Here is a 26,380-nt window from a genome sequence, read left to right as displayed (position 1 = left end):
AGTGAGTGAGTGAGTGAGTGAGTGAGTGAGTGAGTGAGTGAGTGAGTGTAGAAAGCAGTGAGTGAGGGATTGTAGAAGGCAGTGAGTGAGTGAGTGAGTGAGTGAGTGAGTGAGTGATTGTAGAAGGCAGTGAGTGAAGGAGGGAGTGTAGAAAGCAGTGAGTGAGTGAGAGAGATTAGAAGGCAGTGAGTGAGTGAGTGAGTGAGTGAGTGTAGAAAGCAGTGAGTGAGGGATTGTAGAAGGCAGTGAGTGAGTGAGTGAGTGAGTGAGTGAGTGATTGTAGAAGGCAGTGAGTGAAGGAGGGAGTGTAGAAAGCAGTGAGTGAGTGAGAGAGTGTAGAAGGCAGTGAGTGAGTGAGTGAGTGAGTGAGTGAGAGAGAGAGTGTAGAAAGCAGTGAGTGAGGGATTGTAGAAGGCGGTGAGTGAGTGAAGGAGGGAGTGTAGAAAGAAGTGAGTGAGTGAGAGAGTGTAGAAGGCAGTGAGTGAGTGTAGAACAGAGGGAGGAAATATGGATTTGGAACACAGCCATGGACCCTGTGAATGCCCGGAGGAGCCACGCCTCAAAACAAAGAGCGAAGAACAGAGAACTGAAGAACAGAATCAGCGTTCACTGCCCAAGAGCGGACATCTCACTGGTCAGGTAAGAGGATTTAATAATCCAGACTTAATTAATCAGTATTAACATAGAATAATCATTAAAAAAAAACATAAAAATGTAATAACGGATAATAACCTAAAACCCAATGAGATAAAACCACCCCGTATTTATCTTCTTATGGAAACCTTACATTCCACCTTAAATATTACCGCAGTGATTATACCCGCTCAACAGGCAGGAATGTATCCGCTGCACTGTTTAAGGTGGAACGGTCAGTTCCAGGAGAAACTGTGTAAAGGAGCCAATAAAAAGCCCAAACTTAAACAAACGAGACAACAGCACGCCATTCTTCATCAGTTTTGTCCAATCAGCGCAGAGAGACGATGATAAAGTTTTAAACCTGAGTTCATCTGAGAAGGGCGTGGCCTCCGCGGATGATGCTGATGTTACTCTGGAGATCAACTCTTTCTCTGTTGTCGCGGTTTTGAATCTCATTAATAAAGACTTCGATGTATTTACACGTTTGATCTAAAGCAGATCAAAGGCAACAACATCAGACTTCAAAGAGAAAAAATGTCTAATGAAAGAGAATTAGAAAGAGATAAGACTTGGCTTTAGATATTAATTATACAATAATGTATATGCACCCCACCCTCACACTCACACACACACACCCCCAGGGGAAGACGTCATATGTATTTGTTGTTGTTATTGTTGTGTTTAGAGGGACAGTGGTTGGGTGTTGTGTAGTGACCCGCTGTGTTTCCAGAGAAGTCTTTCCTTTGCCTTTGTGTTTCCCAGCATGCCCTTGGTGGGACGTTCCTGAGCCAGTAAACAGCATTAACCCTTCAGCTGCAGTGTCTCCACTCACTGTCCACTGTCCCCTCTCTCAGCTCCACTGTCCCCTCACTGTCCCCTCTCTCAGCTCCACTGTCCCCTCTCTCAGCTCCACTGTCCCCTCTCTCAGCTCCACTGTCCCCTCTCTCAGCTCCACTGTTCCCTCACTGTCCCCTCTCTCAGCTCCACTGTTCCCTCACTGTCCCCTCTCTCAGCTCCACTGTCCCCTCTCTCAGCTCCACTGTCCCCTCTCTCAGCTCCACTGTTCCCTCACTGTCCCCTCTCTCAGCTCCACTGTCCCCTCTCTCAGCTCCACTGTTCCCTCACTGTTCCCTCTCTCAGCTCCACTGTTCCCTCACTGTCTCCTCTCTCAGCTCCACTGTTCCCTCACTGTCCCCTCTCTCAGCTCCACTGTTCCCTCACTGTCTCCTCTCTCAGCTCCACTGTCCCCTCTCTCAGCTCCACTGTTCCCTCACTGTTCCCTCTCTCAGCTCCACTGTTCCCTCACTGTCTCCTCTCTCAGCTCCACTGTTCCCTCACTGTCCCCTCTCTCAGCTCCACTGTTCCCTCACTGTCTCCTCTCTCAGCTCCACTGTTCCCTCACTGTCTCCTCTCTCAGCTCCACTGTTCCCTCACTGTCCCCTCTCTCAGCTCCACTGTTCCCTCACTGTCCCCTCTCTCAGCTCCACTGTCCCCTCACTGTTCCCTCTCTCAGCTCCACTGTCCCCTCTCTCAGCTCCACTGTCCCCTCACTGTCCCCTCTCTCAGCTCCATTGTCCCCTCACTCAGCTCCACTGTCCCCTCACTGTTCCCTCTCTCAGCTCCACTGTCCCCTCACTGTTCCCTCTCTCAGCTCCACTGTCCCCTCACTGTCCCCTCTCTCAGCTCCACTGTCCCCTCACTGTCCCCTCTCTAAGCTCCATTGTCCTCTTACTGTCCCCTATCTCAGCTCCACTGTCCCCTCACTGTTCCCTCTCTCAGCTCCACTGTCCCCTCACTGTCCCCTCTCTCAGCTCCACTGTCCCCTCACTGTCCCCTCTCTCAGCTCCATTATCCTCTTACTGTCTCCTCTCTCAGCTCCACTGTCCCCTCACTGTCCCCTATCTCAGCTCCACTGTCCCCTCACTGTTCCCTCTCTCAGCTCCACTGTTCCCTCACTGTTCCCTCTCTCAGCTCCACTGTTCCCTCACTGTCCCCTCTCTCAGCTCCATTGTCCCCTCAATGTCCCCTCACCCCTTTCACCCTGTTCTTCAATGGTCAGGACCCCCCCTTGTTCCCTTAAAAAAAATCCAGAAATCCCATGTTTACATTAAAGTCTGAATGTGGAGGCCACCAACCCACACGCGGTGAAACAAGACCCCAGTCAGTTTCTGTGCACTGCTTGAGTCAGAAAATACGGGACAAATTGGGTCGTTCTGATTCTGCTCTGCTTCTGATATCAAGTGCAGAGACTTTAGAATGACCCGCCTCCTCGTCTGAGTCTGTAATGACATGAAAATAATCGAAGCCCAATATTGAATTGAATTCAGTGTTGATAATGTTGAAAGTTTATTTTTGTTTTGTTTGTGAGGCAGATGGACGATGTCTGAGTGAGACATGAGGTAGATGGACGATGTCTGAGTGAGACGTGAGGTAGATGGACGGTGTCTGAGTGAGACGTGAGGTAGATGGACAATGCCTGAGTGAGACGTGAGGAAGATGGATGGTGTCTGAGGGAGAGGTGAAGTAGCTGGACGGTGTCTGAGTGAGACGTGAGGTAGATGTATGATGTCTGAGTGAGAGGTGAGGTAGGAGGACTATGTCTGAGTGAGACGTGAGGAAGGAGGACTATGTCTGGGTGAGACATGACATAGATGGACGATGTCTGTGTGAGACATGACATAGATGGACGATGTCTGAGTGAGACGTGAGGTAGGAGGACGGTGTCTGACTGAGACGTGAGGTAGATGAACAATGTGTGAGACGTGAGGTAGATGGACAGTGTCTGAGGGAGAGGTGAGGTAGATGGACTATGTCTGAGACGTGAGGTAGATGGACAATGTCTGAGTTAGATGTGAGGTAGGAGGACTATGTCTGTGTGAGACGTGAGGTAGATGTACAATGTATGAACGAGACGTGAAGTAGATGGATGTTGTCTAAGTGAAATGTGAGTTAGGAAGATTACGTTTCAGTGAGACATGAAGTAGGAGGACTATGTGTGTGTGAAACGTGAGGTAGATGGACTGTGTCTGAGCGAGACATGAAGTAGGAGGACTATGTCTGAGTGAGACGTGAGGTAGATGGATGGTGTCTGAGAGACGTAAGGTAGATGGATGGTGTCTAAATGAGACGTGAGGTAGGAAGATTATGTTTCAGTGAGTTATGAGGTAGATGGATGTGTCTGCGTGAGATGTAAGGTAGATGGATCGTGTCTAAGTGAGATGTGAGGTAGGAAGGTTACATTTCAGTGAGACGTGAGGTAGATGGACGATGTCTGAGTGAGACGTGAGGTAGAAGGACAATGTCTGAGTGAGACGTGAGGTACATGGATGATGTCCGAGTGAGATGTGTGGTAGAAGGACTATGTCTGAGTGAGACGTGAGGTAGAAGGACTATGTCTGAGTGAGACGTGAGGTAAATAGACTGTGTCTGAGTGAGACGTGAGGTAAATAGACTGTGTCTGAGTGAGACATGAGGTAGCATGGTGTCTGAGTGAGATGTGAGGTAGAAAGATTTTGTGAGGTTGAAATAATTTTGAAGGTCACGTGTTGTCATCTTCCTGTTTGATGCATCAAGCTGTGTTCATTGTTTTATGAGAGTGGAACTCCAGCTTTATGATGTATATGAAGGGGTTGTGGTCTTTACCCTCACGACTTGTCTTAACCGTGTCTGTCTCTGTTTTGCAGGATGACACGGCTGTGGTTGTTGCTGCTGTGTCTGTCTCTAACTGCAGTGCTCCACAGTGAAGCAAGGAGGAAAGGGGGTATTAGTGGAGGCTCTTCTTCCTCTTCTTCATCATCTTCATCATCCAGTAAAGGAACGTCTTCCCACAAGCCATCTCATGGGTCCAACACTAACCCCAGCTACCCCCGGCAGCCCACCTCACACTACCCAGGGGCAAAGCAGCCCAACAAGGGGGGTAGCAGTACTGGAGGTGGGAGTTATCCTGCTGGTGGAAGTTACCCGGCTGGTGGGAGTTACCCATCTGGAGGCAAGTCTCCAGGACAAGGGAGTAGTAGTCCTGGAGGGTATCCCAAGCAGAACCCTGCTGGTGGGAGTTACCCAGCTGGTGGGAGTTACCCATCTGGAGGCAAGTCTCCAGGACAAGGGGGCAGTAGTCCTGGAGGGTATCCCAAGCAGAGCCCAGCTGGTGGGAGTTACCCTGCTGGAGGAAGTTACCCTGCTGTAGGAAGTTACCCTGCTGGTGGGAGCTACCCATCTGGAGGCAAGTCTCCAGGACAAGGGAGCAGTAGTCCTGGAGGGTATCCCAAGCAGAACCCAGCTGGTGGGAGTTACCCGGCTGGTGGGAGTTACCCTGCTGGAGGAAGTTACCCTGCTGGAGGAAGTTACCCTGCTGGTGGGAGTTACCCATCTGGAGGCAAGTCTCCAGGACAAGGGAGCAGTAGTCCTGGAGGGTATCCCAAGCAGAGCCCTGCTGGTGGGAGTTACCCTGCTGGTGGGAGTTACCCTGCTGGAGGAAGTTACCCTGCTGGTGGGAGTTACCCTGCTGGTGGGAGTTACCCATCTGGAGGCAAGTCTCCAGGACAAGGGAGCAGTAGTCCTGGAGGGTATCCCAAGCAGAACCCAGTTGGTGGGAGTTACCCGGCTGGTGGGAGTTACCCTGCTGGAGGGAGTTACCCTGCTGGAGGGAGTTACCCTGCTGGAGGAAGTTACCCTGCTGGAGGAAGTTACCCTGCTGGTGGGAGTTACCCTGCTGGTGGGAGTTACCCATCTGGAGGCCAGTTTCCAGGACAAGGGAGCAGTAGTCCTGGAGGGTATCCCAAGCAGAACCCTGCTGGTGGGAGTTACCCGGCTGGTGGGAGTTACCCGGCTGGTGGGAGTTACCCTGCTGGAGGGAGTTACCCTGCTGGAGGGAGTTACCCGGCTGGTGGGAGTTACCCGGCTGGTGGGAGTTACCCTGCTGGAGGGAGTTACCCGGCTGGTGGGAGTTACCCGGCTGGTGGGAGTTACCCTGCTGGAGGGTATCCCAACCAATATCCTGCTGGTGGGTTTTACCCCGCAGGAGGACAGTACCCTGCAGCAGGAGGCTACCCTGTTCGACCAGCAGTGCAGCCTGCAGGACACCCAGGGGGTTACCCATCTATAGGGGGGGTGTATCCAAATTGGAACCCCAACAACAAGATCCTTAGTCCTCGCTATGGGGGTAGGTTTCCAGGTACAGGGCCTGGAATTGGTGGCTCTCCCTTTGCAAACAGAGTTCACAGCATGGGTTACAAACCCCTGGAGCATTCTAAGGGCTTTGGGAAGAAAGCGATGGTGGCTGCCGGCGCGGGGGCATTGGCAGGGATGGCGGTGGGCTATGGTCTGGGACGATTCCCGAGGCCACATTTCGAATTCAACAGTCGACAAGAGGAATATTACTACAATCATTACATGCAAAAACGCTACGGCATAAAATCAACCGACAAGAACGACTATGGCCGGGACTACATCTTCAAACCCTCGTCCAAGCTTCAGACTTACGAGACATACATGGACACGTGCATGAAGAGAACTGACCTCCTACAGGAAGAGGACACAAAGGTCCACAATGTCCAGAGGGATGATCATAACTCTGGATCTCCAGCTCTCGAGAGTGTCTCTCTTAAAATAACTGACTCTGCAAGGAACGACACTGACATCCAGAGGAATGAGTCCATCTCTGAATTTCCTGTTCCTGCTAATGCCACTCTTGAAATAGACCCCGAGGAGATTAGTACCAGGTCAGACTTCTCGGATCCTGCAGACCTCCAGGAGAAAGAGGATGACACGGCGAGCATTATGGAGATCGGATATCCTGCCCTCATCCAACAGATGAAGGTTCGAAAATGTTTGCAGCATTACATGTCTAACTCTGAGAGTTTCCTGCAGAAGCAGACGGCAGAGAAACCCAAATATGAAAACTCAGGTCACAAAACCAGCCGCAGTGGATGCACTTCTTCTGAACCACAGCTGCTGCTCACTGCCATCATTATAGCCCTCAGCAGCGCCCTCTGGCTGTAGTGACATGGTGTGGTGTTGCGAAGAAGCCCAGGGACCACAACGCTGTCTCCAGTTCCAACACATGTTTCTCAGACCAGTCCTTGGGGTCTTAAAGATTGTCCACATTTTTCATCAAATCAAATCAAATCAAATCAAATGTATTTATATAGCGCTTTTCACAACTGATGTTGTCACAAAGCAGCTTCACAGAATTCCAGTAAGACAAGATTTGACATGAAATGTAAAGACAAATGTAAAACCCTCAAGTGAGCAAGCCATCTGTCCCAGATCCCAACATCCCCTAATCAAGCCATGAAGAAGCCTGAACAATGATGGACTGGGAATTTAGAGCAAAATCTGGACCCTCTGATCCACCCTGATGACTGGGTGTGGAAACATTTCCCGACTAAAACCCGGAACTGGAGTTAATCGTTAATAGGGAACTCCACAGTGTGTTAGAGTAAATGTCTGATTGTAGAGGAACTCAGCCTGGGGGTTTCTTTAGTTCCGACTAAGAGTTGAGAACATTTTTGATGATGGTTTTCCCAGTTTAAATCCCAGTTTAGTATTCAGGATTCTTTTTTTTTTTTTTCTACAATTTGGCATTTGATTTTATGTCTGTTGCCAAGCAACCGGCAATGCATTCTGAAATATAAAGACAAGAACATATATTCATGAACATTATATATATTTATGAACACAAAATAATAATGTGTCCTGGGCCCCGGAGGCCAGACGGATGGGTCTCACTGTGGCTGTGCTGCTGGACCTAGAGGAGTTACACTGCCTCAGCCACTCGCCTCTGAACACAACCTCCTGTGCCAAACTATTCCCTTCTTCTGGGTCTCGTTTCCACACCCGGGGGGCTGAGCCCGTCCGGCAGCACGGCTGAAGTGACCCTCTGTCCAGTCTTCCAGGTCTTGTTCCACAATGAGACAGAGGTAAAAGAACCATCAGAACAAACCTAAAGTGATGAGGTAGTAGTGTGAAAGAGATTAGAAATTGTCACAGTGCCCCCTGCTGTTTAACAAGGTCAGCTATGTTCAGTTTAAATTCCCAGGGTTTGTTCTCAATGCCACGCCAAAATTATTCCTCCAAACATATATGACCTTATAGAGCAGGGCAGCTGGTTCCATTCACCACCACTGTCCACAGCTCTGTCCACTGTTCTGCCCCACTTGAATAGAAAAGTATATTTTCAACCCTCCCCAGGCTGATGAATACTGATGGGTTTTTTCTTTCCAAACTCAACTGAAATTTATTTTAAATTGTAACAACAAAACCGCACCTTCTTATTGAACAAAACAAGATCATGTGACAAATCATTTTCAGATCCAGAACTCTCTCCACCCCTGTGTTTACAGCTCAGTCAGAGGATGACCCCCCCCAGCTCAGCTTACTGAGGTCCACGGGTTAAACCTGGGCTCACTGGGTTCAGAAAGCTTATGGTCTCTAGGGGGTTGTACACCCAGGTGCGGTGCCTGTGTGGAATAAATGTAGGCAGCCTGATAGTTCTTTACATACAGTGTCCACATGGGCCCAGAGGAGGGTATCATATGGTGCTTTTCCACTGCATGGGATCGGCTCGGCTCGTTTCAGCTGGTCTCTTTTCCACTCCCACAGTTCCGCCGCGAAATGGAGCCAGTGACGTCTCAGTCCCAGCCTCTAACGGGAACCTGGAGCTTTGAAAACCACAACAACTTGTTACGAGAAAAACAAATTTGGAAGCTGCTGTAACACAGGGCCTCCATGTGTGGGCCCACATTTAACCCTTGGACAGAACTTGCTGGTCCCCAGGTGGACCGCAGGTTTGGGCCCCACAGGGTGTGTTAGCTGCGTAAGGAGAGAGTTCCCATGTTATCTGCTGTTTGTTGTTGTGGAAATGTCTGCACTTTCCTGGACCTACACCTCTGCCCCTTTTATAATGCACCCCTGCACCTAGAGGTCAGTATGTCTAATATATTCATGCTCTTTATATGATTCTAAAATATACGTGCACTTGAAGATACTATGTACAAATACTAACTTATATGAGACCAGTTTATACTTCTGTCCATATCCAGGCATTAAGAGTTGATTAATAATCTGTATCTGCATGATGAATAAGTCTGTAGCTCATCAGAGAACTGTCAGAGGTGGCTGTCATTTTCCTCAGGTCTCATTTACACTAAAACTGTACTCAGAATATTCTGTAAACTGCTGTAGCACTAATCTGAGCTGCCTTTACCTTGTAGCCCTTTAAAGAACAGCTTGATGATGTTTGTAAATAAACAGCAGCATGCAGCAACCTGTTTGGGCTCCACTTTGTAGAAAATGTTCTGTTGGAGAACCTTTATTACTGAAGGACGTTTTAAATCAGAAAATATTGTTTCATGGTAGTTTTCCCCTATGTGCTGCCAGTAAATACATAATCCAATCATCATTAAATCCACGAGTGGATCAGACACAGCAGTGCTGCTGGAGTTTTTAAACCCTGTGTCCACTCTCTGTCCACTCTGTGAGACACTCCTCCCTCGTTGGTCCACCTTGTAGATGTAGAGTCAGAGACAGTAGCTCATCTGTCGCTGCACAGTGTGTGTCGCTCGTCCTCTAGTCCTTCATCAGTGACACAGGACGCTGTCGGCTGGGTGTTTTTGGTCGGTGGACTGTTCTCAGTCCAGACACTGAGGGGTTTAAAATCTCCAGCAGCACTGCTGTGTCTGATCCACTCTACACCAGGCACAACACACACTAACACACCACCACCACGTCAGTGTCACTGCAGCGCTGAGAATGATCCACCACCACATCATACCTGCTCTGTGGGGGTCTTGAGCGCTGAGGAACAAGGGGGAAGAGGGGTGACACATTATGCAGAGCAACAGAGGACCAGAGTGTGTAAGTGTAGAACTACAGAGAGACCAGAGTGACAAACAACTGCTTCAGAAATTCAGAGAAAGAACAAACAGAAGTAAAAGACATCAGACAAAAGCCGGATAAAAACTCTTATCTGTGTTTATTCAGGTTTCACACACACACACACACACACACACACACACAACATCCATCCATCCATCCATCAGCAATAATCAGTATTCAAAACACACTTCACACAGCATCACTCTTCACAGACAGGTCACTGCTGCTGATGAAATCCCAAAAAAACAACAACAATATCATAATTCTCTCTCAGCTCTTATTTAAACCCAGAGGTGAGGATTATAAACATCAGCAGAAAAATAAAACAATCTATCGCCGCACGCTTCATCAACAACAAACATCAGTCGATAACAGTGTGTCTCAGGAGACGGAACCCTGTAGATCCCAGCGGGAGCCGAGGTAAAGGAACTTGGAGCGTCGCTCGGTCTGGGTTCACACAGAGGAACGATGTTGGGAATAATCCCACATCTCGGACTCTCCACGGGAATAAGAACCATCAAATAGGATCTCTTTATTAACACTGGTTCCCTTTCACATGGCCTCCATATCTAGAGCACTGATCTGTCATTATCTCGATACACACATACACACACCCTCACACTCAAACACACACACATTCACACACAAACACACACACAGACACATACACACACAAACACACACACACACATTCACACAAACACACACACACACACCCTCACACTCAAACACACACACACATTCACACACACCCTCACACTCAAATACACACACACACACACACACTCACACTCAAACACACACACACACACTCAAACACACACACATTCACACACAAGCACTCTCTCACACACACGCACATTCACACACAAACACACACACACACACCCTCACACTCAAATACACACACACACCCTCACACTCAAATACACACACAAACATACACTCACACACACTCAAACACACACACACTCAGAACGCAGAGGGTGGTGAGAAGAATGTTGAGGTGGGGTCCTGGGTTCCCTCCTCCTCTGTAGAACCTGCCGTCTGAACGGTTATAGAACCCCGCTTCTTCAGGGTACACATATTTTCGGTTCTCTCCTGAGGGTTCTCCGTCGTGGCCGTAGCCATAACCATATCGATTTCTGCCCAATGAGCCAAGTCCGTAGCCGATAGCTCCGCCCCCGATCGCGCCAGCCACCGCCGCCCCCGCCAGCTTCATACCCTGCTTGGAGGCGGAGCCTTTATTCTGAGTGGGTGGGGCTTTTCCTTCTGCCCCCATGCCTTTGCTCCGCCCACCAAAGAAGCCCCCTCGCTTACAGCAGGCCCAGGGGCTCAGGGCGGTAAACACCAGTGTCCACAGCATCACGAGGATCAGCATCCGCTGTCCACACGCCATCACTCCTGCGGAGACACACAGTGGCCACTTTATAAGAAACACCTCAGTGTGGGGCCCTGCTCCTGTCTGGATACATTTGGGAGGTGGACTACTGTCGACCTCAACCTCAAAACCCACATTGACTTCAACCTCAACCTCAACCTCGCAATGACATGGATGAATGTGGAGTAAACTCTGCGGTTTTCAGTGTGTTGTACAACAAAATTCTTCTTCCGCATTTATTACCCCATGAAATAGATCACCCCCCCTAAAGAGGACACCACACCCACAAAAGAGGACATCACACCCTCAAAAGAGGACATCACACCCTCAAAAGAGGACATCACCCCCCCTAAAGAGGACACCACACCCACAATAGAGGACATCACACCCTCAAAAGAGGACATCACACCCTCAAAAGAGGACATCACCCCCCCTAAAGAGGACACCACACCCACAAAAGAGGACATCACACCCTCAAAAGAGGACATCACACCCTCAAAAGAGGACTCCACACCCTCAAAAGAGGACACCACACCCTCAAAAGAGGACACCACACCCACAAAAGAGGACACTACCCCCCAAAAGAGGACATCACACCCCCAAAGGAGGACATCACACCCTCAAAAGAGGACACCACACCCCCAAAAGAGGACACCACAGCCCCAAAAGAGGACATCACACCCACAAAAGAGGACATCACACCCTCAAAAGAGGACATCACACCCTCAAAAGAGGACATCACACCCTCAAAAGAGGACATCACCCCCCCTAAAGAGGACACCACACCCACAAAAGAGGACATCACACCCCCAAAAGAGGACATCACACCCTCAAAAGAGGACACCACACCCTCAAAAGAGGACATCACACCCTCAAAAGAGGACACCACACCCCCAAAAGAGGACATCACACCCTCAAAAGAGGACATCACACCCCCAAAAGAGGACATCACACCCCCAAAAGAGGACATCACACCCCCAAAAAGAGGACATCACACCCTTAAAAGAGGACATCACACCCCCAAAAGAGGACACTACACCCTCAAAAGAGGACATCACACCCCCAAAAGAGGACATCACACCCCCAAAAAGAGGACATCACACCCTTAAAAGAGGACATCACACCCCCAAAAGAGGACACTACACCCTCAAAAGAGGACATCACACCCCCAAAAGAGGACATCACACCCTCAAAAGAGGACATCACACCCTCAAAAGAAGACATCACCCCCCCTAAAGAGGACACCACACCCACAAAAGAGGACATCACACCCCCAAAAGAGGACATCACACCCTCAAAAGAGGACATCACACCCTCAAAAGAGAACATCACACCCCCAAAAGAGGACATCACACCCTTAAAAGAGGACATCACACCCCCAAAAGAGGACACTACACCCTCAAAAGAGGACATCACACCCCCAAAAGAGCACATCACACCCACAAAAGAGGACATCACACCCTCAAAAGAGGACATCACCCCCCCTAAAGAGGACACCACACCCACAAAAGAGGACATCACACCCCCAAAAGAGGACATCACACCCTCAAAAGAGGACATCACACCCCCAAAAGAGGACATCACACCCCCAAAAAGAGGACATCACACCCTTAAAAGAGGACATCACACCCCCAAAAGAGGACACTACACCCTCAAAAGAGGACATCACACCCTCAAAAGAGGACACCACACCCCCAAAAAGAGGACATCACACCCTTAAAAGAGGACATCACACCCCCAAAAGAGGACACTACACCCTCAAAAGAGGACACTACACCCTCAAAAGAGGACATCACACCCCCAAAAGAGGACATCACACCCTCAAAAGAGGACATCACACCCTCAAAAGAGGACATCACCCCCCCTAAAGAGGACACCACACCCACAAAAGAGGACATCACACCCCCAAAAGAGGACATCACACCCTCAAAAGAGGACTCCACACCCTCAAAAGAGGACACCACACCCTCAAAAGAGGACACCACACCCACAAAAGAGGACATCACACCCCCAAAAGAGGACATCACACCCCCAAAAGAGGACACTACACCCTCAAAAGAGGACATCACACCCTCATAAGAGGACATCACACCCTCAAAAGAGGACACTACACCCCCAAAAGAGGATATCACACCCCCAAAAGAGGACACCACACCCTCAAAAGTGCTGCACAGAACCCTTTTCTAAACGATCCTAATTAAAACCATTTATAGCGCATTCTCCATCCATCTGAAGAACACTTTCACTGTGCAAAGGATTCTAAAAGTGTTCAGAGTTCTGTATAGAACCCTCTCTTTACTAAAGAACCCTTGGAGGACCCTTGAATTGTGTGCAAAACAGAATGAAAATCATGTGCTCAGGTGTGAACAGTAACGGGACCGTCCGGCCTATAACCCGCCGTACAGCGTGCAGTGCATTGTGGGATTGTTTGAGTGGATTGCTAATCGTCTGCTAACACTGTGTCTGGAACTGTGCCCTATTCACTAAAGAGTGCACAGTGAACGGTATTCAGACTCAAACTCAAACAATCCCACAATGCACTTCAAAAATAGTGTACAACCCAGAGAGCAGATTACCCATAATCCATTGTGTTGTTTGGTAAAAACACACTAGGTCTTGTCCGAAATTGCTCACTACCCTCGTGAGTTCAATACCATATAATATTTCACTACTTAGTGAGTAACATAGGAAATAGGGAGCCATTTCGGATGGCTCTATAGCGGATGGCTCTACATTTTGCACTATAGAGTGAAGAGGGCACAGTTTGGGACGCAGCGCTACATTGTACTGTGCACAGTAGTGCAGATATAAGGCAGATGTTTCTAATAAACTGGCTCCAGTCTTTACCAGAATGTGTATCAGTTTTTTCTCCTGAGAAAAAGAGAGAGAGAGAGAGGGGGGTTACATTAGTCAACAGAGAGAGAGAGGTGCACTCTAATGTCTCTCGCTCTAATGCACTTCCACAGAACAGTGCTGACAGCTTCAAAACAAACAAACAAAACGAGGGTTAGCTTCATCCAGAAAAAGCCAAACACATACACTCTCACAGACACACACACACACACACACAAGCACGCAGACACACACACACACACAGAGACACACGCACACACACACACACACACACACACAGACAGACACACATTCACACACACAGCTGACAGCTTCAAAACAAACAAAACGAGGGTCAGCTTCATCCAGAAAGAGCCAGACACACTCACACACACACTCACAGACACACACACAAACACACACGCACACACAAACACAAGGCTCTGTATTAACCTCCTCTACACCACTCTCTCTGTAAAAGGCCCATACTTTGGAAAACTGAAGCTATCTCTTTTAAAATAAAGAACAGTGGAAGGTAAAGATTGTTATATTTTCAAACACGGGGTCTTTACAGACCTCATACTAAAACTACACTGAAAACAAATGTTAGCAGCTGTTTAGTCAAAGCACAGCCAATCAGAACATAGCTCATTTAAATATATAAGTCTTAAAGGTGCAGTAACACGGCCGGTTTACTGCTGAGGCTGATGACGCTGGAATCCTGTAGGGTTACACCTCAGTTAACAATCCGTGTTTATCTTTGATTTGTAAATGAGATGTATGTAAATGAGCTGTATTTAAATGAGCTGCATCACCACGTATCTCTGTATCTGTTACTGACTGAAGATGATAAATATAATATTATAATAGGAATGATTATATAGAAGTTAATTATAACACGGTTATAACAGAGATTAATACAAAAGTGTGAGGCTAAAGGCTGCTCTCATAACAGAATACAGACAATTATACATTACAGGTTATATTTATATTAATTCTATATTTATTGTAATTGTAATAATTATGTTTTACCTGTTGATGCTCCTTTGCTGTTCTGATTCTCTCTGAGCTCCAGCTGCTGAGTTTATACTTTCACACACACACACACACACACACACACACACACACACAGCTTTCAATCATCACTCAGCAGCCAATCAGGAGTCAATAGCTCCGCCCACTCCAGATCAAAGGGGATTCTGTGTGAGAGACGCTGCCTGGTACAAACACACCCTGCTTCACCCTCTCACTCTCATCATCTGCATTAATATATCAGTATAAAATCATCTGATAATCAATCAGTCACCTGCTCTGCCTCTCGGTCGTCATGGAACTGTTATAATCAGAGAAACAGATGAAATAAGATCAGAAATCAGACTGAATTATTAATTCATTTATAGATATGATTCTGTTCTTCAGATCTCAGTGTCACAGGAATGAATGGCGGTGGGTCCGAAGCCTACCCTGAATCACAGCGCGCAAGGTAGGAACACACCCTGGAGGGGGCACCAGTCCTTCACAGGGTGACACACACACACACATTCACTCACACCTACGGACACATTTGAGTCGCCAATCAACCTACCAACATGTGTTTTTGAAGCGTGGGAGGAAACCAGAGCACCCGGAGGAAACCCATGCAGACACAGAACACACCACACTCCTCACAGACAGTCACCTGGAGGAAACCAATGCAGACACAGGGAGAACACACCACACTCCTCACAGACAGTCACCCGGAGGAAACCCACGCAGACACAGAGAGAACACACCACACTCCTCACAGACAGTCACCCGGAGGAAACCCACGCAGACACAGGGAGAACACACCACACTCCTCACAGACAGTCACTCAGAGCGGGACTCGAACCCACAACCTCCAGGACCCTGGAGCTGTGACAAAGACACTACCTGCTGCTCCATAAACATTTTTATATTTACTGAAATACAGTCTGTATATTTATGCAGATATAAGATAAGACATTAGATAGTCTTTTATTAATTCTTTATTAGAAATTCAGAGTGTTACAGCAGTAAAGGTAGTTACAGTGTAATTGTAATAGAATGAGGTAACAGAAGAAAACAATTTAAATAAATAATAAAAATAAAATAAGGAATTTTAAAATATAAGAAATATAAACTAATATATATATTTCTCCATTTAAAGAAAAAACATTTACATTTAAGCTAATTTAAATAGCATTATTTTACCACGGCCAAAGAAAACGCCATCAAGAACAACTACACAATCACACACTGACAGAATAACTCACTCACACAGCTCCACATCCCCAGAACTAGTGTGTGTGTGTGTGTGTGTGTGTGTCTTTAAAGACATATTTACACAAATTTATTCCTAATTTTTTTTGTAAATCAATTTAAGCAAACACTGTGGTAAAAGTCAGATACTGAGAAAATACACCAATCAGCCGTAACATTAAAACCACATTCCTAATATTGTGTAGGTCCCCATCATGTTGCCCACGGGCTCAGGGCATGATCTCCATGAAACTCCTGAGGGCATCCTGTGGTCTCTGGTACTGAGGCGTCAGGGAGTTTTCCAATGAACATTATTTTTCTTCTTTACGTCATGAAGCAAGGTTCATCAGAGAGAGATCAGCTTTAACACACAACTCAATCAGCCAGACTCTGCATGTGCTTCTCAATCATACACCGCAGCTGAGAATACCTACAACACACAAACACAACGTTACACACTGTCACCACAACTCTACAACACACAAACACAACGTTACACGCTGTCACCACGACTCTACAACACACAAACACAACGTTACACACTGTCACCACGACTCTACAACACACAAACACAACGTTACACACTGTCACCACAACTCTACAACACACAACACAACGTTACACACCATCACCACGACTCTACAACACACAAACACAGCGTTACACACCGTCACCACGACTCTACAACACACAAACCCAACGTTACACACCATCACCACGACTCTACAACACACAAACACAACGTTAAACACCGTCACCACAACTCTACAACACACAAACACAGCATTACACACTGTCACCACAACTCTACAACACACAAACACAACGTTACACATGGTCACCACGACTCTACAACACACAAACACAACGTTACACACTGTCACCACAACTCTACAACACACAAACACAGCGTTACACACGGTCACCACAACTCTACAACACACAAACACAACGTTACACACTGTCACCACAACTCTACAACACACAAACACAACGTTACACACGGTCACCACAACTCTACAACACACAAACACAACGTTACACACGGTCACCACAACTCTACAACACACAAACACAGCGTTACACACTGTCACCACAACTCTACAACACACAAACACAACGTTACACACGGTCACCACGACTCTACAACACACAAACACAACGTTACACACTGTCACCACAACTCTACAACACACAAACACAGCGTTACACACGGTCACCACAACTCTACAACACACAAACACAACATTACACACGGTCACCACAACTCTACAACACACAAACATAGCGTTACACACCGTCACCACGACTCTACAACACACAAACACAACGTTACACACGGTCACCACAACTCTACAACACACAAACATAGCGTTACACACCGTCACCACGACTCTACAACACACAAACACAACGTTACACGCCGTCACCACGACTCTACAACACACAAACACAACGTTACACACCGTCACCACGACTCTACAACACACAAACCCAACGTTACACACCGTCACCACGACTCTACAACACACAAACACAACGTTACACACCATCACCACGACTCTACAACACACAAACACAATGTTACACACCGTCACCACGACTCTACAACACACAAACCCAACGTTACACACCGTCACCACGACTCTACAACACACAAACACAACGTTACACACCGTCACCACAACTCTACAACACACAAACACAACGTTACACACGGTCACCACGACTCTACAACACACAAACACAACGTTACACACGGTCACCACGACTCTACAACACACAAACACAACGTTACACACCGTCACCACAACTCTACAACACACAAACACAACGTTACACACGGTCACCACGACTCTACAACACACAAACACAACGTTACACACTGTCACCACAACTCTACAACACACAAACACAGCGTTACACACGGTCACCACAACTCTACAACACACAAACACAACGTTACACACGGTCACCACAACTCTACAACACACAAACACAACGTTACACACCGTCACCACGACTTTACAACACACAAACACAACGTTACACACGGTCACCACAGCTCTACAACACACAAACACAACGTTACACACCGTCACCACGACTTTACAACACACAAACACAGCGTTACACACTGTCACCACAACTCTACAACACATAAACACAACGTTACACACCGTCACCACAACTCTACAACACATAAACACAACGTTACACAATGTTACACAATTTTACACAAAATTAGCAACAAAAGATTATTTGGATTTAGTGCAGTATTTAGTGTTTATTTCACTATTTAATATTTAGTGCAGAATTTAGTATTCAAGAGTGTTTTACCTTTGTTTGAGTTTCTGAGTTTCCCGGAGCTCCTCCTCCTTCAGTTTATCAATAAAACTCTGAAGCACAGGCATCTCCAGCTTAATGTACTGAGCCACCTTAAATACACACACACACACACACCACACTGTCCAATTAACTATACAGCAAATATGAACCACAGGTGTGTGATTATTGTGTAAACTTTCGTACCTCGTGGCTGACGTCCTCCACCTGGTCTACGTCCATGAGGAAGATTTTACTGATCTGTTCACACGGACCGTGGAGAACCCGCACACACAGAGGGTGGTCATCTCGCCTCAGCTGCACACGTTCTAGACAGATTATACATTCATTAAGCCACACCCACAACCCAACATATGGACATCCAGCCACACCCACAATTCCTTATATGGGCAGGAATGTGATGTCTGTAATGTACCTCCGCTGGTGTGCAGGAGGAAGAGGCTGAACTCTTCTGTACTGTTCTCGATCCTGAACTTGTTGAGGACAACCCGCAGAACCTGTGCAGTCGTCATGGTGCTGTTGATGCGGACATTAGTGACGGAACCAAAGGCAGGAGTGAAAACTGCTGTCTAAGAAGCAAGAGAAATGATTAAAATATGATGAGTTTTAGTCAAGGCTTTTAGAAAAATATCAGACAAAAACCACATATTAATGTCTAAATATTAAATGTTATTATTATTATTATTATTATTGTTATAATCTTCAAAGTAAACTGAAGAAGCTTTAGACACTTGTGCTAAAACATCCCATTGCACGTTGTTTACAGTAAATTTGTACCTTGTGGTTATAAAAATGTCCGTTAAAGGAGCATCTGTGTCTCCTGATTCGCCGCAGGTTGCTAGGCACTGCTCTGCCTCCAGGGCTCCGCCCACCGACATCACTTCTTGTCCTCTGCAAGTGAGCACTCTCGTCCACCTCATCTGTGACATCACACAGATGCAGCCATTTAAACTCCACAGCACCAATAATACACACTAGCCCACTTTAACGGCAAACTATGTACATATTTGTACCCTGTAAATGTACCCTACTAGTGCACAATGGCCCTTTAAGTGCACACTACCCCTTTTTTTCAAAACACTCCAAATCAGACCAGCCTTTTTTAGGTACACACTACTACTACACACCTTCCCACATAAAATGCACACTACCAGTGCACACTTGCACATGTAAACGCTCACCTGTATCTACTGAGCTGTGTTCTGATTGGTCAGTGGGTGCTGTGACCTCAATGGTAGGAGGAGCCAGTTCTGTCTGTGCTCTGTTACAGAAATGTATTTCATCATTGTGTGTATTATTAACATTGTTATTATTATGAGTACAGTTGTGTAACTAAAGTCAAAGTGCTCATACTCTGCCCTTGTTGTACCACGACCCTCAGGGCCACGCCTCCTGAGTAAAGGAGTGGGTCTGATTGGCTCCTTGTCATCTTGCATTTGGAGTCTGATTGGACGGCGCAGACCCCAGAAGATGTTCAGCAGACCTTCGATTATCAGCTCTCCCTCCTCCTGCATTATACACAACACAATACTGGGGTAAATATGGACTCTTACCTTTGGGCTGTTATAAATGTGGACTTTTATTTTAAAGCTGAAGTATATGTAGTCTCTGCTCTATTTTAGAGCAGAGTTTCTCGCGTTTTGTCCTGGAGGTACCCTGCCCTGCAAGGACTCTGAAAGGATGTATTATTTAACAGAATAGTTTAATCAGGTGTGTTGGTTGAAGGGAATAATAATAAATGTGCAGGACACAGCGCTCACAGGTCCCAGGTTGAGAAACACTGCTCTAAGGCTGGAAGGTTTCAAGAACTCTCTCCAAGGTGAAGTTTATTAAAAACACAGTTGTCACTCTTCTCACGTGGACGAGGATAACAGATATTTTTAGAAACACTAGCTGCGTTCCAAAGCATAGGCTGAGGCCAAGCTCGACAGAATTTCTCGGCCGCTGTCACACACAGTAGGCTGTTCCAATGTGAAGAACCCTTCGTATACAGCTGAGAAATGCAGCCTATGCTCAGAGCCATTTGCAGGACGCAACAGGACACACTCAGTTACTCATAATTCTCTGCACACGTAGGGCGTGAAGGAGCAAATATATGGTGAGAGTTTTAGGAGATTGTTTACCTTGTAAAGATTAATTCAAATATTTGTCTCTAAATTATGTAATCAATAAGCCTATAATGATAATATTAATAATCTATTTTATCTAATTTGTGTTAGTATTACGAGACAGATTGACCTTCCCGGTGACGTCATGATGCAGCTTCTGTACACTGTTCCATTTGTATGACCTCGGTTACTAAGATGGAGTCTTCATAGGACAGTCCAACCTTGGCCGCTGCCTGTGTCTGTCTCTGTCTGAAACTCAAACTCTCTATAGTGAAGTACATCAGTCATAAACTAAACTGTACACACACAGACAGCACCAGAGTTCGGAATCACACAGATGAATAAATAGAAATGATGTGTGTTATAATGCACTGTTAAGATCTACTTCAGTCATTTAATATCTTGCGTAGTGCACTATAAGGAGTATGAAATGATTTGGGATTAAACCCCTTTTTTTCGTGTCATGGTGTTATTATGTCTCTCTTTAAGAGTTATTGTGGCCCCTACTGGACTAGAATGATAATGCAGCCGTATTCATATCTGTCTGGATGGGGATATTTTCAAAAACACAGGGAGGAAAAACTCTAAGGTAAATATGGATTCCTAAAACTTTGAAGTAAACAGATTCTAAATACATGGAAAGTTCTGAGTTATGTTCTGTGGTACACATAGAGATATTAAAATCTAACTTAATTAGATTATTTTGATAATTAGATAATTGATAACGTGACTGTGTTACACTGTGTAGTATAATTACCCCAATTGTCAGCCACTTTAATTACAACATTGGAAATCTTAGCTAACTGTAAATAAATAGAAGTGCTTTACTCACTCAAATCAACATTTTTCAGGAGTCATATGTGTGTGTAGATTAATGTCCAAGACTTGCTTGACTTTGAAAGAAAATGTTTTTAGATAAAAACGCTTTTGTTTAAGTAGATGCTAATACTGCTAAGATTACTAGCGCCCCCTAACTTTGGCCACCTCCCCTGCTTGTGACAGTCAAACGAGACAGTTACTACCACATTCAGTGGTTTTGAGAAGTTCACAATGAGATTATGTTTGTCCTGTGTTGGTATCCATACTCTACATGTAAGGATCAAAATGGCGGTAGATTTTTCCCCTCAGAGAAAAGGAAGCTAACCGCTAAGCTAACTTTTACACTGAGGGAAATATCCGTCGCGAAATGGAAATGTGTTGTGTTCCACATGCAGTTTTGCACACAAAGAATTACAACACTGTTAGAGATACTTAAATATTGTTTAGATGTGTGATTTCTTGCAAGACTGGTGTTTAAATGCCCTACTAAGGCTTGATCTTACATTTTATTGTTTTACCCAATGCGATTGCCAGAGAAAGAGAGCAGAATTGCACCATATACGGCAGTGGCCGGAGTTAGGGGACGGCCGGAAATAGGTGGAATACTGATAACAGTTTGCTTATGAGCAGTAGTGCAGATGGGCTTCTGACCTGGACTAAGCCAACTCGGTCTCACACCTATTCGTGATATAGTCACATATATAGGGGACTGCAATTCGTGACATAGTCGCATATTTTTGACATTTTATGCGACAATATCACAATCATAAGTGAATGGGAAATTGCCATAAAACCATCATATCAGTGCCCCGTGTTATACGACAGTAACACGACAACTCCTCCTCATTAAGACGTCATTACCATCCGTTAATACCACGGTCTTATTTTTATTTACGGAAAATATAACGTTAATAATTCATTATTTGCTAAAATATCGAAGCATATAACGGCTAGAGAAATGCCCTTTTCAGTATTAACCTTTTGAAAGTTAGTCAAAATAACGTTAGGTGAAAGAAATGTTCTCGTTTGAGTTAAAGCTAAAGTAGGACACCAATAATAAGCATCGCTCAGGAGAAATATTATAATAAAATACTTTATGCCTTTGTTTGAATAAGAACCTATGTTATGTAATTCGCATTATGCCTTTTTCTATGTTATGAGTGATGACCCTAATCAGTGATGACTGTAATGAGGAGGAGTTTTCATGTCACTGTCACATAGTGTTTTTATGGTAATTACCCATTAACTTATGATCGTGATATTGTCGGATAAAATGTCGAAGATATGCGACTATGTCACGAATTGCAGTCCCCTATATATTAGGATGACCAGATCTGAGATGTGAAAAAGACGACACGTCTCGGGGGTGGGGGGGGGGGGTGAGCTCTCACCCCTACACCTTTCTGTCCTTTACACCTTTATTTGCTGCACAAAACACGGGAAGTTTTTTTTATTAATCCGAGAACTTACATTTACGTTTCGGCATAGCTGCTCGAGATGAGGGTGGGTACATGAGCTTTCCCTGACGTGAACAAGGACTACTGACGTACAGACTGACCAATTAAATGTTTACAGAGAAGGTTATCGACCAATAACGGTAGCTCTACAGTCAGACCGTCCAATCAGAAGATTTTAGGCTCCTTCACCACGCCCCCTTCTCACTCAAGTGAACCAATCGGAGTAGGGGAGGGCGGGACTAGTTTGTGAACAAAACTTCTCGAAGTTCTATGTAAGCTCTAGAAAAACAAAATGCCGGACGTTTGTGAAATTCCGCCCGGACATTTTTTTAAGTCTAAAAAAAGAGGACATGTCCGGGTAAAAGAGGACGTCTGGTCACCCTAGTGTGTATGTGACTATATCACGAATAGGTGTGAGACCGTGTTGACTAAGCACCGTGACCACATTCCTTCTGTTCTGTGTATTCTTCAAAGGCTCCCAGTTTTATTTTTATAACTTTAAATATAAGGCAGCAATATAAAATAAAATATCATTTTTACATAAAAATCAGTACATTTTAATCTATTTGACTCCACATCTATAAGCCACTTCAGGCTCGTGGTTCTGACTCAGATCTCCTTGCTGCTAGTGTCAGTGTTTTAAATCTTTTTATGCTCATGGCTCATTAAATTTTTTATTGGAATTGTACTCAATTTTATCAGTAATATTATGTTTATATTATTTTTCTACACAGTGTCGTGAATTTGTTTTAGATTTTTTTAGATTATTAACTCGATTATTATTTATTTGAACTGCTGTTCAAAACGTCTTGTATATGGATCTGGATTTTATTCCTCTTCAATAAAATAACAGCCTCTACTCTTCTGGGAAGGCTCAAAAGCATTGCTGTGAGGATCTGATGGTGTTCAGGAGTGACTGACCTCTCTGTGGCGAAGCTGTAGAGAGTGTCCTTCATAATAAAGATTATATGTGCTGAGGTGAGAGAGTAACACACTCCTGAAAAACACAACACACGTTTTATCACATAACACTTTATCTCACACACACACACAGAGAGAGAGAGAGAGAGAGAGAGAGAGGTTCACAACAAAATAAAACACTTAACACAACAAACAACTTCACCTCAATATGTTAACGGGAAAAGATTTCATACACACACACACACACACACACACACACACACACACACACACACACACACAAACATACACACACAAACAGAGTGAACAGATGAGACATACTTGTTGATGAATTTATCTTCTGCGATCTGAACCTGATCTGAATTCACTCCTGCCATCTTTAGACACTCAATAAATAATCAACTCAAACCTGGAAAACAGGACAGAAAAGAGCAGCAAAGAAGTGAAGAGAGAACAGAAAACAAGATGAGAGAGAGAGAGAGAGAGAATAGAAGACATGGAGAGCGAGAGAAAGTGTGTGTGAAAGAGAGAGAGAGGCAGAGAGAGAGAGAAATGTTTTTAAAATGCAGGGTCTTATGATTTGGTTTGTGACTTTAAACAGCTTTAGGCCACACACAGTACACTTAACACACACACACACACGCCTCCTGTCCTCATTAATAACTGCTGTATGTCCCTCAGGGTTCAGTGTAGAGACAAATACACAATAAAACTAGAAACAGAACAGAGTGTATTTATTATTCAGAAGTAAACCCTGAGAGATGAGTTGGGACAATGTAAAGAGTGTGTTAATAAATGAAGTTCAGTCGTAGTGTGTAGTTGCATTTTTTTTTTACAGACGTGTGTGTGCTGTTGTTTGGTGTGTGGTAGTTTGCATTGTGTGATTACCCCACTGTCTTCAAAATAGTTTCCTGTATTCCTGCCCCACCCTGAGTCGCTCTGGACTCTAGTGGAATTACGCAATTATCAAGAAGAAGGTTTTGACTAACAGCTCTACGCTGACATCAACTTATTGGATGTGTTTGCTACAGAATGAACTGAGGGCCATTGTAAGTTGGCGTAAGGGGAAGCATGGCAGTGGAGTGTCAGTGTGTGAGATGGCGGCAGGTGTTTGTGGTTATTATTAAAGACGGAAGCAGACCCTTCAGACGAGCTGAGGCTAAAGCTCACACTGGAACTCCTCGGAGCGATGGTGGGGTCCGGGCCCTTTGTCTGAACAGAAAACAGCACCGATCTTTATCTTTATCTCTACAGTGTTCAGTCACAGTGTAAAAGAAGAAGCCTGTTAGTTAACATTGTTTATTTGTGTTATATTTATTTAGTCTATTGTACAACTTTATATCAGAATGAACACCGTTTACGAGAAACTCTCCATGTGCCGAACTGCACTTTTACACCACAGATCTATAACAGAATAAAAGGCCTCACTGTGTGTTAAAGATAAGAACCTGAACATCAGCCGCACACCCAGTAAAACAGTCAAGAAAATTAACACCAGACTTACCTCAGAACCTCGGAAACAGCAGCAGAACCTGGATCAGAACCTGACAGAGAACAGCCTGAGCTGCACCAATAGAACGGTTCTCTGAGCGGAGCGTAAGTGCCACAGAACCCAAGAACCAACCTCAAGCATTACAGGAAGTTCATGCTGCTTTTTCAGTTACATTTCAGCTTCCTGTCTGCAACTTCACTCAGATCCACTGAAGATAACACACACACACACACACACACACACACATCTACACCATATAACACACACAGTTTGACTGCGTGTGTGTGTGTCACCCAGGGGTCGGGGGGGATTCTGAGACACCGCTCTAAACTCAGTGCAGCAGCAGAACTGTAACAGCGGGGTTTCTGATAAAGTGGCCAGGGGATGTACTGTTTAACACAGCTTCACAATGGATCTATCTAATGGTAACAGAACAACTGTTTATTTACAAAGTGTTATTCAGAAATACTTACAGTAATTCATTTATTACTGTCCTTCATCTAGTTCCAGATCACGGTTGGTCCGCAGTCTACACAGAATCACTGGGTGCAGGGAAGGAACCACACATTCATCCAGTCACTCACACACTCACCCAATCATTCACACACTCACCCAGTCATTCACAAACATGCGGTAATTTTCACACACTCACCCAGTCATTCACACACTCACCCAGTCACTCACACACTCACCCAGTCACTCACACACTCACCCAGTCATTCACACACTCACCCAATCACTCACTCACAAGGTCAGTCATTCACACACTCACCCAGTCATTCACACACTCACCCAATCACTCACTCACAAGGTCAGTCATTCACACACTCACCCAGTCATTCACACACTCACCCAGTCATTCACACACTCACCCAGTCATTCTCACACATGAGGTCTATTTCACACACTCCCCCAGTCTGTGACACAGCTGATCAGATTTAACCAGGTAAACGCTCCTTTATTTCCTGCTCATCTCAGTATTTACAAACAAACAAACCTCTCTCAGGTATTACACCCCCAGGGCTGCAGAAATAAACAAACAACTAATTCACCAAAACGTCCTCCGTCAGAACCCCGTCCTCCGGCAGCAGGGAAGTTCTGACCAACGTCTGGGCTCTGGAGGGTCCTTAGTGACCGTGCTGTGGTCACTGCAGCGTCTCTCGCCGCTGCTCTGCCTGAGTTCCTCTGGTTCTTGGTTGTTCTGGTGTAACAGATTCGATTCTCTCAACCCACTGCTGTGTGTGTGTGTGTG

General features: G+C 45.5%; 2 protein-coding genes across 3 annotated transcripts; one reads left to right on the top strand and one right to left on the bottom strand.

Moving 5' to 3' along the window:
• The first annotated feature begins 580 nt into the window (after positions 1-580).
• On the top strand, positions 581-8,893 carry prnpb (prion protein b). 2 transcript variants are annotated; one of them, XM_066651725.1, is made up of 2 exons: positions 581-639; positions 4,320-8,893. In XM_066651725.1, exon 2 carries the CDS (start codon positions 4,321-4,323, stop codon positions 6,634-6,636), a length of 2,316 nt encoding a protein of 771 aa, XP_066507822.1. In that variant the 5' UTR covers positions 581-639; position 4,320; the 3' UTR covers positions 6,637-8,893. The 2 variants fall into 2 exon arrangements, with proteins under 2 accessions (XP_066507822.1, XP_066507823.1); XM_066651726.1 differs by lacking the exon at positions 581-639 and adding an exon at positions 3,038-3,097.
• A 6,877-nt stretch (positions 8,894-15,770) lies between these two features.
• Positions 15,771-25,330, bottom strand: rassf2b (Ras association domain family member 2b). The gene is made up of 10 exons (XM_066651110.1): positions 25,141-25,330; positions 23,958-24,045; positions 23,637-23,712; positions 19,685-19,839; positions 19,513-19,592; positions 19,109-19,251; positions 18,747-18,900; positions 18,518-18,639; positions 18,326-18,423; positions 15,771-16,415 (listed from the first exon to the last, which is right to left on the bottom strand). The coding sequence occupies exons 2-10, from the start codon at positions 24,011-24,013 to the stop codon at positions 16,361-16,363; spliced, it is 939 nt and encodes a 312-aa protein (XP_066507207.1). The 5' UTR covers positions 24,014-24,045; positions 25,141-25,330; the 3' UTR covers positions 15,771-16,360.
• Positions 25,331-26,380: the final 1,050 nt, after the last annotated feature.

The sequence above is a fragment of the Hoplias malabaricus genome, chromosome 18, assembly GCF_029633855.1.
Source record: "Hoplias malabaricus isolate fHopMal1 chromosome 18, fHopMal1.hap1, whole genome shotgun sequence".
NCBI lineage: Eukaryota > Metazoa > Chordata > Actinopteri > Characiformes > Erythrinidae > Hoplias > Hoplias malabaricus.
This window is presented reverse-complemented; position numbering and strand designations above follow the sequence as displayed.